Source organism: Callospermophilus lateralis, chromosome 3, assembly GCF_048772815.1.
Source record: "Callospermophilus lateralis isolate mCalLat2 chromosome 3, mCalLat2.hap1, whole genome shotgun sequence".
In the NCBI taxonomy this organism is placed as follows: domain Eukaryota; kingdom Metazoa; phylum Chordata; class Mammalia; order Rodentia; family Sciuridae; genus Callospermophilus; species Callospermophilus lateralis.
Genome location: NC_135307.1, coordinates 135,279,941 through 135,293,254, shown reverse-complemented (window position 1 = coordinate 135,293,254; position 13,314 = coordinate 135,279,941). Strand labels below are relative to the sequence as shown.

The 13,314-nt window shown below is 38.0% G+C and overlaps 1 protein-coding gene across 3 annotated transcripts in view; it reads right to left on the bottom strand.

Annotated features, from left to right (window-relative positions):
- Nucleotides 1-309: 309 nt before the first annotated feature.
- Nucleotides 310-13,314, bottom strand: part of Ntrk3 (neurotrophic receptor tyrosine kinase 3) — a 374,486-nt gene continuing 361,481 nt past the window's right edge. For 2 of the 3 annotated variants that reach the window (XM_076851378.2, XM_076851377.2), the window contains exons 17-19: nucleotides 10,776-10,817; nucleotides 6,062-6,220; nucleotides 310-2,788 (exon numbers count right to left, since the gene is read on the bottom strand). In XM_076851378.2, coding sequence (XP_076707493.1) covers nucleotides 2,603-2,788; nucleotides 6,062-6,220; nucleotides 10,776-10,817 — 387 coding nt within the window. In that variant the 3' untranslated portion in view covers nucleotides 310-2,602. The remainder of the gene's footprint in view (nucleotides 2,789-6,061; nucleotides 6,221-10,775; nucleotides 10,818-13,314) is intronic. The other variant, XM_076851379.2, reaches the window with a different exon arrangement.

Sequence of the window (13,314 nt, the reverse complement as noted above, 5' to 3'; positions counted from 1 at the left end):
GCTCCTTGTTCTCCAAGGAATTGGCTTCTTTCACTTGGCCACGATGCAGCGCACTGAGTTAAAACTCTAGCGCACCCCTCATTGTCCACCAGCCAACCCATTTCCTTTCCCCCTTCTTCTCACCCAATCAGTGACTATGAGGCTCTAGAAACACACAACCCAGATGATCAAAGCCATCCTGTGTCTGTTTGGGGAAGGATAAGGGAAAAGAGCAGCAAGAGGAGCCTTGGAACATCCCTTCTCACCAGAAGATACTTTCCCCTAGGCCCCCCACCCCCAGGTCATTCCCTCCCTAGACATCTTTCCCTTGGTTACCCCAATCAAATCCAAGCTGTGCAGTTCCATCCATCATTCACAGCCCCAGCATTGACCAAGGGCCTCACGTGGAGCAATTAGTAGAACAGAGAAGTAATTGCTATAGGATAACAAAAGATTCTCTTAAGGTGGTCAATCCAAAGAACTTTTCCCCAAAGTCCTCAGGGACTAGGCACACACCGCACAGCAAGAAGACGTATACTGAACTCCCAAATTACTGAGTCCTTTTCCCAGTCCAGCTGAGCAGCCTTACTGATCCCTGAATCCCAACCGTGGCTACAATCTGAGCACAGCTCTTTTCTATTTGAATAAAAACATTTGTGGATCTAAAAAAAAGAAGCAAAGCTGCAAACACATCATTCGGTCCTCAACCCCCACCAAGGATGCCCACACTTCAGCTGCCTTCAGCTGACCAGGGTGTCCAGGTTGCATATAGTCCCTTCAGTGGGCAAGGAAAAGGACAAGTCAGAGGCTCCCAGGAGGCTTCAGTCAGGAAACAGTCAGTCCATTAGGTAGCTCTGTGCTTGGGACGAGGCGAAGAGGCCAGATTTCCCCAGAGGGGTACATTCCCTCCTCCCCAGCAGGAGGGCTCTGTGCAGCTAGGCTGTTGACTTCTACTGGCATTTTGTTGTCATGTGTCAGAGAGGCCCAGAGATCTGCTCTGTTGCAGTCCTTGGCAGCAGCCTGGAAGGCAGTGGTTCCCCTGGTACTGGGGCACAGGGAGCTGGCCCCAGTCCAGTTGCTTCTTTTTCCCTCCCTGGTCAGAGCCCAGTCCTCATTAAGATGCCAAGCTTGTGGCATCGGCCACTCACTGGACACCTCCCAGAGAAGCTTCAGCCCCTCCCCTCACCCCCAGCCCACAAAAGCGATTTCTCAGTCCTTGCCTTTTCACAACAGCTCAAAGGCAGATGCATCAATCCTTCCAGGGGCTGGAAACGTGAGGAGCATGCCAAGGACCCAGTGCAGGTGCCAAGTGGATTCTTCCCTGCTGGCTCTTGCCCAGGCCACTGCCTGGCCTCCCTGAACACAGCACTGCCCCAGGCTCTCACTAAACCTGGATTCCTTCCCTGGTAGTGGGGTTCACCCAGGATTTAGTGAAGGGACCACGAGTTGGGCTTTAGGAGCTAGGAAGGCAAGAGGAGAAACAGAGAGGACCCTGGGGACACACCTAAAAATGGCCTGTAAGCAACTAAGTCTCTGGCTATTGGAACCCTGCAGCCTGCTGTGTCTACATTAGCAGACAACACAGGGAACTTGTTTCCTAATCTGCAAAACTGCCCAAGAGCCCTGAAACCCGGATGTGGGGTCAAGGAGTCTTTCCAGTGATAGAAAGATGAGTGGCAGTGCCTTGTCAGGGTTCAGATTTCAGCTGTTATGTATATATATATATATATTTTTTTTTTCTTCCGTGGTTAAGTCCAGAAAGTCCAGTTCTTTAAGTTCAGAAGATAGAATGACACATCCCTTTCAAATCTAGGAAAGAACTTGAGCATGCTTTACATCCAGGTTGGATGCGGTCTGCTCTTGAGTGGTTTTGTGGGGGAGGTGTGTGTTCAGTGTTTACCCGTAGGCGCCATCATTGATTCCCAAAAGCATTAGGACTATACTTTGTAGAATGGACAAATCAGAAAACTGTCCTGAAGTGGAGGAAAGGGGGTTAGGGCATGGAGGTAAAGGGCAGGGCCAACTTGAGGGCCCCGGTCTTCCAGTGTCATTTCCTTGCTGAGCACAGTTGTAGTCTGCGCATGCGACTGTACTGAGTTACAGGAGTAACACGCATGTGCAGCAGTAATTGATTCCACCCTGGCTCCTCCCATCCCAAAGTGAAGATTGTCTTTCTACTTGGTCCAGGTCTCCTGCTCCAGAAAGCCAGAGCTGAAGAAGCCCTGGCCACAGCTTAAGTCAAGGGAATTTTCATTTGCGTCAATAATACTTAAGATTTTCTGAGTTGTTTGAAGTCTTTATAGTTTTCTGTATCAGCAGCTTCTCTCAGTATTAGAGAAGGTATTTATTTCTCTGTAGATATAGATAGATAATTAGATATATAAATATATATATATACGCCAAACTGCCTTACAAGATTTTTTTCATTCTTTCTTCTTTCCTCTTTCTTTTTCTCTCTTTTTTTTTCTTTTTTCAGTGTTGTATGTGTAGCAGGCACTTGAGTTTATATGAAGATGTTTGCTTCAGTCAAGGATGGAAGAAAGGAGTTGTGAGGTGGTAAAGGGAGATGTGAGGCAGGGAGAGAGGAGGCAACAGAGTATGAATTCTTGACCACCAGCCACCACTAGCCGAGAATGTCCAGGTAGATTGGGGTGGCCTTCCCCAAAGCATGGAGGATTTTGTAGATCTCCTTGATGTTCAGCCGCTGCTGTGGTTCCCTCTGCCAGCACCCCAGCATGATGTCATACACCTCTTTGGGGCACACTCGGGGCCTCTCCAAGACACGACCTTGGGTAATGCACTCAATGACCTAAAAGAGTGAGGAGAAAAATGAAGTTATATCCAAAGCCCAGCCTTGGCCCTGTGGCTTCTACCCAGCAAAAGGCAAGGACATCATAGCTCAGCTTCAGTGGAAAGCCCAGGTGCACACAAGGCTAGGCTGATTTTTTTCATCTCTCTGTGTATGGGCTGGACAGGGGCACAAAGGACAGCAGGATGGTGGAACCCATTCCTGTCCTTTATACTCTTCCTCTTGGGCCAGGTCCACCTGGACATTGACTCTCCACATCCACATTCCCTTTTACTTAATTCTTCCTGAGCAGTCTTGAATTTCATCTGAATTGACTGAGTTGGGTTCATTTTTGGCTTGCTTGATGAGATTGACTTCTGACCTGTCCTTTCCCTTTTTTGAGCCTGTATAACATTGAAATCACTTAAAAGCACTCTGCATTCCTGGCCCCTGCGGGCCTACCTTTCCCTTAGCTTCTTGGCCAACTCTCCTCTTGGTCAAAGCCTCTGTGTATATCACCACACTTGCCTCTGAATGTACGTTCCTATCTAAGCGAGGCCCAACCTCCCTTCTCTTTTGCGTGCACCCATGTACCTTGTGTCTTTTAATGTCTTTAATGCTAGGTCTGACTGATTCACCACTATCTGTTGGGTAGCAATGCAGGTCAGTTCACCCCAAGGGATTTGATCATTCTTGAATGTAAAGTAGGAAATACATATCTGCCTTGACAACCTCCTAAGAGTGTTATATTAAGGACAAATGAGATTAAGAAAAGGGACTGGATGGCTCTACATACTGAGGCAGTGGCCATATAGAGAAGTGGGAAGAAAACAAATAATGCATGGCTGGACCAACCTCAGCAGGCCACTTTAGAACTGTCTATAATTTGCAGTTCATTTCCCATTCCTCAAAGACATTTTTTTTTCCTTTGTGGTGCTAGAGATCAAACCCAGGGACTCACATATGCTAGGCAAGTGCTCTACCACTGAGCTACATTCCCAATCCAGACACTTCTTCACTAATGCTGATGACGTGCATTCTCAAAGTTTCATCTTCTAGTTTGAAGGTTAATTCTAACTTGTCTCTCACTCCACCACCATGTAGCTTTGAGCAAGTTACTTACCCTGAACCTCAGTTTCCACATTTGAAGATTGGTGGTATGATAAAAATACACAGAATAATCTCTAACTCAGTAGCAAGTGCTGAACAAGTGCTGTTTCCCTTCTCTGCCCCTGTTCCCCTGTAGTCAATTGGGCTAGAGAACTGCTTTATTTTTTCTTTGATATCTTCCCATGCTGCTTAACAGGGTCTTGTCCTGGGTTTTGTCTCAGGTCACTTTGACCTGGAATGGGCTGTCAAACCATCATTGTGTCAGAATCCTCCTGGTCCTATTCACCCTGGAGACTGCAACAGTTCACAAGGCTCATTCTTATGCCGCCACTGATTAAATTTCCTTCTGGTAGTAGAGCCCCATTTCCACTTCCTGTAACCTTCACTTCCATGAAAAAGAATCCAGTTGAAACTGCTACAGCAGTTGCTGATGCTAACATCAAAAGCACTCAGTAGTGTCTCTCCATTATCAGTAACTGCCAGTGCCTGGCTGCTGTGGTGGGTGGAAGCTGGGAGGGGGCTGAGACAGGAAACCTGCCTTCAAGGCCACTGCCTCACCAGGCAGTCTTAGAAGACACCACAAACACCCTGTTAGCTACTATGAACCGCTCAGTTACCCAGGACAAGTTTTCTGCTAAGACCAACAATACCTTCATCCAGAGCCTCTCTTTTCTCTGGCTACCAAACTACATGGAAGCTGTGTTCAGGTGCATGCTGAGCACAAGCACCTAAAAGTTTTCATGTGTGCTCCCCCCAAGGGAAACATTTTTTTAAAGCACCATAAAGAATATGACATATTTTTAAAAAAACTTATTTTAAAAGGTTATACAGTGTTTTGTCCTACTTTGGGAAATGTGATCAGGCCCCACTGAGCTTCTGAATAGTAAGATATTACAAATTTAGAGAAATGCCTTCTTTTCAGTCTTTGAAATTCACTTAATTAAGTGGTCAGGACATAGGAGAGCACAGATGAATATAGCTTTCAAGAAGAAAGAAACTGTCTTGAATATAAAATAAGATTTCAATACTAAAAGGTCCTAATGTTTACATTTTCCCAGAAAACAGAAGACTATAAAAAGAATTGCAATGTATTATAAGTGAGCTGGGTTGGGAGACAAATCCCCTTCAGGTCTATGAACTATACTGAATCCCCCACAGGCAACATGGCTGTGGTCTGCAGTCAACTGAGAAGCATCCTGACAGGTTTGGAAGTAGAAGGGTCCTGTGACCACAGCCCAGGCTCTGTCCCTGCTCCTGGGGTTCTCACCTCCAAGGCTGTCTACTCCAGGATTCCAAACAATCCCCCTTCCTTAGTCCTGAATCTCAACAAGTGTTTTTGTGAAAATTATTAAATTACTACAGCTAAAGTGCTTAGGAAAGTGCCTAGTGCTAAATGTGAGCTATTATTAAAATTCATTCACTTGCATTTTTATTGTTATTTAAATTAAAATTATAAAAATATTGTGTGTTTATTATTATGCTTACTGTTATGACTTATTTTATTCCTAGAAATTCACACAGCACTCTCTCCATTATATGCACTTGACTTTCTCAGTTTGTCATCTTATACATCGTTGGGGCTGGTGTGCCTAAAACCCTTGGGGACCCAGATTCCTTGGGCATACCCAGTAGTAGGTATTTCCACAAGATGGCACAATTAAAAAACTCATCGTTGTTCTTTGTTTTCCTTTCCTGTCTTGGTGAAACACTTGTGATTTTTAACTGTAGCAGAACAAATAAAACCATGACTTTTATCTCTATTTAGACATCTGATTTCATGCCCTTTTGACAATAATACTATATTTCTTATGGCTACAATTTTTCCCCACTCTAAATCCCACTCCCTTTTTCTTTTCAAGTACCAGGGCTTAACCACTGAGCCATATCCTGAGCCCAATTTTATTTTTCATTTTAAGAAAATGAAAAGAGTCTCACCAAGTTGCTTAGGGCTTTGGTAAATTGCTGAGGCTGGCTTTGAACTTGCGGTCCTCCTGCCTCAGCTTCCTGAATCACTGGGATTACAGGCATGTACCAACACACTCAGCAAGCTTCCCCCTCTGCTATATGTCTATATCCATTCTGCTGACTCCAAATCCCAGCTGATGTATTGTATACTATGGCCAATTCCTGGCCTGAGCTACAATCTTTCTCCCAATCAAGATTCCTGTGTGCCCCCCTTTTTACCTCTGTGTTTGAGAGCTGAAACCATGGCTGTTTTCCATAGGTGAAGATCTCCCAAAGGATCACCCCGAAGCTCCACACATCACTCTCTGTAGTGAACTTCCGGTACATGATGCTTTCAGGGGGCATCCAGCGGATGGGGAGCATAGTGTGTCCTCCCACCTAAAAAGGGTCAAGACAGAGGCACAGAGAGTGACCAGATGACCAGAATCAGTCACGTCTGTCTGTAAGCTTCATGTGAAGATACAATCTCTTCCATGCATCATATTCTAAGATGGCTACTACTTGATGCAACTTGTATCAGAGGGTGAGTGGAGACACTGACATCTGAGACTAAAACACTAGAGGCAGCTAGAGTAGCAGTAAGAAATAACACCTGAAGAAGGTAGTTTCCTTGATACTAAGTGTGAAGAAAGACCACAAGGTGATCTGAAGTGAGAGAGAAGGTTTCAGAATCCAGTGCTACCATAAAAATCTTAATATCTTCTAGAGGAAAGTCTGCAGAGTCCCTGAGCAAGCTGCCCAGTATCAAGTATTTGCAGACATCAAGTTAGCCTTGTTGGCCAATGTGGGGAGGGCACAATGTAGTCCACGGGCATCTCATAGGTAAAACCATGACTAGCTCCTACCTGTCAATCCTAAATTTCTTACCACATTTTGGGATTTCAAGCCAAGGGACAGGGAAGTTCCAAGAGCATGGAAAAACCATATACTAATAAGATATCAGGTGGACAGAGGGAAATAATGACAGTTTTTAATAATATCTCAAAAGTCAATAAGGAAGACAGTCTTTAATGCAGCCTAAGAAGACTATCAGCCATTTGTGAATTTACTGATCTGAGGGCAACAGAAAGCCACTAACAAGAGCCAACATTCAGGGTATTTTTTTCCTTAAAAGGATGTCAGGGAGAGCCACGTTCCCCAGCAGGTTGAGAATATTAACAGCAGTGGAAGAAAATTCACAACATGTTTTAAAACTCAGGAAGTAACTGCATCATTATTAAATACAGATTGAAAAATTGGAACATTGGGCAGATACATGGAATTTGTTGATGCAAAAGTGCTTACTATTGATAAAAAAAAAAGAGTTCTTTATAAATGTTCTGGTAAACGATTAACTGAAAGTTTTTATTTCTGAGGTGGATGAGCTAGAGGAATAATAATAATGAACATTTAAAGAATGATTTGGGAGATGGGCAATCTTGTTTCTCTAAAGCGAAGTCATGTTTGCCTTATCCCACTTGAAGTATTTTAGAAGATAACAGATAATAAGGGTTTGCAGAACAGTTGTTTTCAACCTGGGATTTTATAATCAAGAAAGGTCTATATCTATTTTAAAAACAACTGAAGATATTTGTTTCAAACAAGCAAAGACAGAAATTTTACTACACACAACCCTTCATTAATAAAGCAGAAATTAATTGAAGATATATTTGGAAAAAAAAAAGAGAAAAGAATCCAAGATAAACAATGACTTGGAACATTACAAATAATACAGAGCAAATAAGCTACAAGAATGCAGCTTAAATTCAAGTAACAGTTGCTAATTTGGTAGTAAAAGGTAATACTACACTAATAAGGGCTTTCTATAAAATAGAGAAAAAGTAAATAATAATACCAATAATGCTAATAGTACCACCACTGTTACTACGAACATCTATCTGGAATGAAATTTCCATGTAATTTCAACCATAAATGCATAAAAGAGTATATACAGAAAAAAATTAAAAGCCTGATAAAGGAAAATCTGCAGAGTCCCTGAGCAAGCTGCCTAGTAACAAGTATTTGCAGACATCAAGTTAGCCTTGTTGGCCAGTGGGGGGAGGGCACAATGTAGTCCACAGGCATCTCGTAGGTAAAACCACAATTAGCTCCTGAATTTCTAAGTTTATTATTTAGAAAGGAGGGGAAAAGCCTACAGATACTGATCAACAGTTGAAGTATACACCTAACTTCCTAACCATTTTCAAGAAAACAGAACCAAAATCTTTAATCAATACCAAAAAAACTACAGAAAGAGGAATAGCAATAGTTAGACCACAAAATAAAAAAGAGGTTTAGAATTATTACTGTAGACAATAAGTAAAAACAGGTTATAATACCTCTTAAGTGAGAGAAAAATTAAGGGTTAAAAAAAATCAGGATTCATGTTATTTAGAAAAATCATATCTAAAATAAAATCGCAAAAAATACTAAAAATAAAAGAAAAAATACAAGCAATAAAAGGAAAATATAATCAACCTATATATGCATATACACAAATATATAGACATATATTATATATGCCTATATATGCAAGTACAAACACATATACTTTTGTGTATACGTATATACATATATATGACCAGTAATATTACTTTTATTGATTATTTTATACATTTTGTATTTTTATACATTTTGTTTCTCATGTGTATATAAAATAGACTTCCAAATGTCAGGAATAAGTTGGAAAAAAAGTAGTTTGTATCATATTTGCAGTATACTTAATACTTAATATCATATTTAAAGATGGAAAAATTTATTATTTTGGTAATCATGAATACTATGCTCCAATTAACATAGCAACACTAAATAAAATATGTGTGTGTGTATACAGTATACATACATACACACACACACACACACACACACACATATATATATAAAGTAAAATTGAGCTATAAACCAAAACTAACAAACCTATCATTATAATGGAAAATTAAAACACTTCTTTCACAAATTAAAATATCAAAATGACAATATAGATGAAAAGACTTTTTTTTAAATATGAATAATGAGTTGTGATGGATAAATATGTTGTGTGATTGTTTACGTCATCCAGACTCCTTAAAAATAATTACCTTAAATTAAAATATTTATAGAAACCAACCACATAATAAGCCTCAAAGAAAATCTGAAATTCTAAGAGAAAAAGATAAAGAATAAAAACAAAAAACATTTTCTTCATCAAATAAAACAAAATAGAAATTAACAACAGAAGTTTAATTTTTTAAATGGTTCTCTTTGGGCAATTAAAAACATAATAAAGAAAACATAAAAATAAAATTTAAAACTATATATTATAATATTAACTAACGTCCTATTCATTAAATTCTGTGGAATATAGTGAAAGTAATTTGGAGGGGATAATATAGCATCTAAACACTATTTTAAAAATAGTTAAAATATAACTAAACTAAATAAGAATTCAAGGTAAAGGACAGAGAGCCCTAAAAACAAATGTAGGAGAAGTAAAAGGCACTAAATAGTAAAGCCAAAATAAAATGAATATGGATCAATTGATATCAAACAAAACAGAGTAAAACAAATAACCAAAAAGGGGAAAAGAGCAGACTTGGTCTGCACAGTCAATTGCTAGTTCTTTCAAAAGTTATATAAACGTATGGCAAGGTTAATAAGGGATACAGAGGAGATAATTTGAAATACAACAATAATTTGAAAATAAAGATTCAGTGATTGGTTTACTAGAAAACATTAATGAAATGTAGAAAACATGAATATAAAAACCATTGTAATTCTAGTAAAAACTCTATACATAAAAAAATCATAGGTTCAGATGGTTTTATGATTGTATGATTGAGTTCTACTAACATTTTCTATCTTATTTATATTTTTCCAAAGCAAAAAAATGACAGAAATGTTCTCAAACCACTTCTGTGGCTTGAATATTTCTTTTTTTTTTCCCTTGCTTTTTTTTTTTGCCTTTGGCTTGAATATTTCTGATAACAAAATCAGTCAAGCTTAACATGTAACCTTAAATACATAAATACAGATTTTTAATCTATGTATGTATAGAACTATCTCTGTTATGAATAGTCTTCAAATCTGAATGACACATCAAATCAGCAGCAAATCACAGAAATCCCACACTATAATTGAAGAATGTTTATAACAGAAATGCAAGAATGCATTAACATTAAGAAATCTGGTTTAATTTACTAAATGGAAAATAAAAGAAAAAAAAACATCCTTTGAGAAGATGCCAAAATTTTCCAATGCCCTTTTATGATTAAAAGCCCTAATCCCTTAGTAATAGAATATAACTTCCTTTATTCAGCATACTAAATATCATACTAACTGATAAAACCTTAGAAGCAATTAAAAGTATTATAGACTTAATAAATTATCCAGATATAAAAGGATAACACATGTCAGTAGCAATGACTTCAAAATGCACTGGAAAATAAAATTATTTGTACAATAGCAACAAAATATTTAAAACCCTGAGACATAATCCTTAGCAGAAAATATACAATTCTATTTAAATAAAAGTGTTGAAAAAAACAGAAAAGACCTAAATAAATGAAATTTTTTATAATTCCTTCAAAAAGAAGACTCAATATCACAAACGTTTCATTCCTCCCTCAAAGTAGTCTAAAAGTTCAAAACAATGTAGATAAAAACCCCAATGGAATGGTTTATGGAAATCAACAACATGAATCCAAATTCATCTAGAGTAGTAAATACATGATAAAAACTTGTTAAAATTAGAACAATGATGGAGATTTGCTCTATGAGCAAAATATTTTATTGAACTATGTAATGAACACATTGTAGTTTGGCATAGGGATAGACAAATTTATTAATGGAACAAACTCGAGAGTCTAGAGGCAGACCCATATGTAAATATTGGAGTTTAATATATGAAATGATGGGTTAGTAATTAAAGTGTTGGGACAATGAACTATTCATTAAGAAAATACACTTAGATACCTACCTCACACCATATACAAAAATCATTTCCAGATGGATTAAAGAGCTAAACATAAAAACAAAACAATAATAATATTAGAAGAAAACTTACAAAAGTATTTGTATAACCTCAGGAGTGGAAGGCCTTCCTACATAAGACATATATGTTCAAGAAGCCATACAGGATAATATTTTGCAATATAGCTTATTAAATTAAATACATTTGCATGACACAAGACAAAATAATCATAGTTAAAAGACAAATGAGATAAAATATTTGCAATTATGTAACAAACAAGGAATTTAAAAAAAATATATATAATACAAAGTACTCCTTCAAATTAGTTAGCAAACACAACCAACAGAAAGAAGAGTAAAAGAGACAAACAGATGATCCACCAGACAACTACCAATAGCCACAAATGTATGAGGAGATGCCAATTAAAACAACAAGAGACACATTTCTGAATGTCATTTGAGAAAAATGGAAAAGGATGTATGTTATCTGGTGCTTGAGGGATAGAGGAATTAGTCTCCAGTGCCACTGGCAAGATTGGGACACCTTTTCTGAGAGCAAATTCTTTTAGAATCTGTTCACACTAAAGGTACAAGTGCCTTTGACCAGCAATTCATTTGTAGGTGTCTTAGGAAAAACATTTGCTCTTGTAGGTGCTAATATTTAATTGAAGACATTTATTTTGTTGTTTCAAAGGGCAGATAATAGTGTTCACTAAAGGTATATTCAATGATCAAAAAGGAAATAGCAGAGCTATGTGTACTGAGATGTAAGTATGTCCAGATATATCAAATGAAAATGCAAGTTGCTAAAAAATATATTTGAGCATTCTCATTCCTATAAAAATGGATATATGCATACACAAGCAAATATATAGTACCATGAAACTTGGCAAACACATAGAAAAAGGTCCTGCAAACTAGTGAACTGGTGGTTTCCTCTAGAGATGGAAGTGAGAATGAGTAGAGACCAAAGGAAACATTCCAGATTTCACTGTCTGTATTTCTGTACTGTTAGGAATGTCATGATGATCATGTATTACATTTGAAATTTTAAAAACAATAAAAGGAAATAATAACATGAATAAACAGAAACCAGTAAACCAACTTTAAGTTCTACATCAAAAGATAAGTTTTTTTTAAAAAAATGTTATTTTTGATAGAATATTATAGAATGGTTTATTGCATCTGATTTCTTCATTAAAGAAAAAAGTAGCAGTCAGAAATATAGGAACATTACCCTTGATGGACAATTGTGAATAATGGAGTCCTCCAAAATGATGCTGGTGTATGTGTCATTTGATGATTTTTATTTACAATCCAAAAGATGTATTACAAATTGAAATCTATAAGTTTACAAAAATGAGAAATTCAAGTGTACTGGGTATAAACTGTGATGAGCTTAAATGTTTGGACAGGAAAGTATTAGAAGGGTATTAACTGGTCACAGGGGAATCTTGATAAAGATTCTCACCAAGCAGCACCAGCAATGTGGGTAAAGTTTATACTGCACTCTTCCAGGAATGAACTAAAATATTTCAAGAGGTCTGTGATACCACAAAAACAGCAATAAATTGGAAGTTCAAAGCCCTGGATTTTGATCTGACTTTTGACAAGCACTTAACCTCTTTGAACTCCAATTTCCTTATCTTCAAAATGGGAGTTAAACAACAGTCCTGCCTAAGGTGATATTAGGTTGCAAAACCCATGAAGTGCAAAGGCATACCCACAAAATACAGTAACTGCTCATTGAGTGTTTCTTTACATAATATATGGCAGCATAACAACTCTCATTTCCTAGAGTTTTCTTATTTCATGTAAAATTCAGTGCTGCTTTCCCTCCAAGGTGACCTCCATCATTCTCCCTCATGAAGAAACCCAGTCTGGGAAAGGTAATGTTCAAACATTTCTTATAAAAGTTATTGACAAATATCCCCATGATAAAACCAAACCAGACATAAGTTAGCCAAAAATCAGTCTTTGTAATAAGAACAATATGAGTTAATTAATAATGAGTACTGGACACTGCATACTGCATTCCTTATTCATACCACATTCTCCTATAGACACCTCTACATCCCTGTTTGACAGAAAAAAAAAAAAGAAAATAAGGCACCTTTTCTAAGCATTGAATAAGAAATGTTAACCAATGATCTGAGATACCTTAAGGATCTTAAGGTTAGCCTTGAAACAGGAAGCGTAAATTAAAAGGCTCAGGAATAATTCTAGCAATAAAATAAGCACTTGGAGAGAAGCAGGGCTTTGAGTTGCAATAGGAAAGACCCCCATGCCTACCTTGAAGGATACCTTCCAACACCCTCTTCCAATTGTTCCAACCTCACACACAATCCCAATGAGGACAAGAGATACAAAACTCTGGGAGGGACTTCTGCTCAAGAGACACTTTGTTAGTGCTAGAGGGTCAGGATGCTCAGGTTGTTTAGATGTCTGTTTGGAGGAATTAAAGGATTATACAATCTTGGCACAAGCTCTCCTCTCTGTTTTTGTCACCGAGTCTAGCCAGGATTCATTAGGGTCTTTGCTCCTTT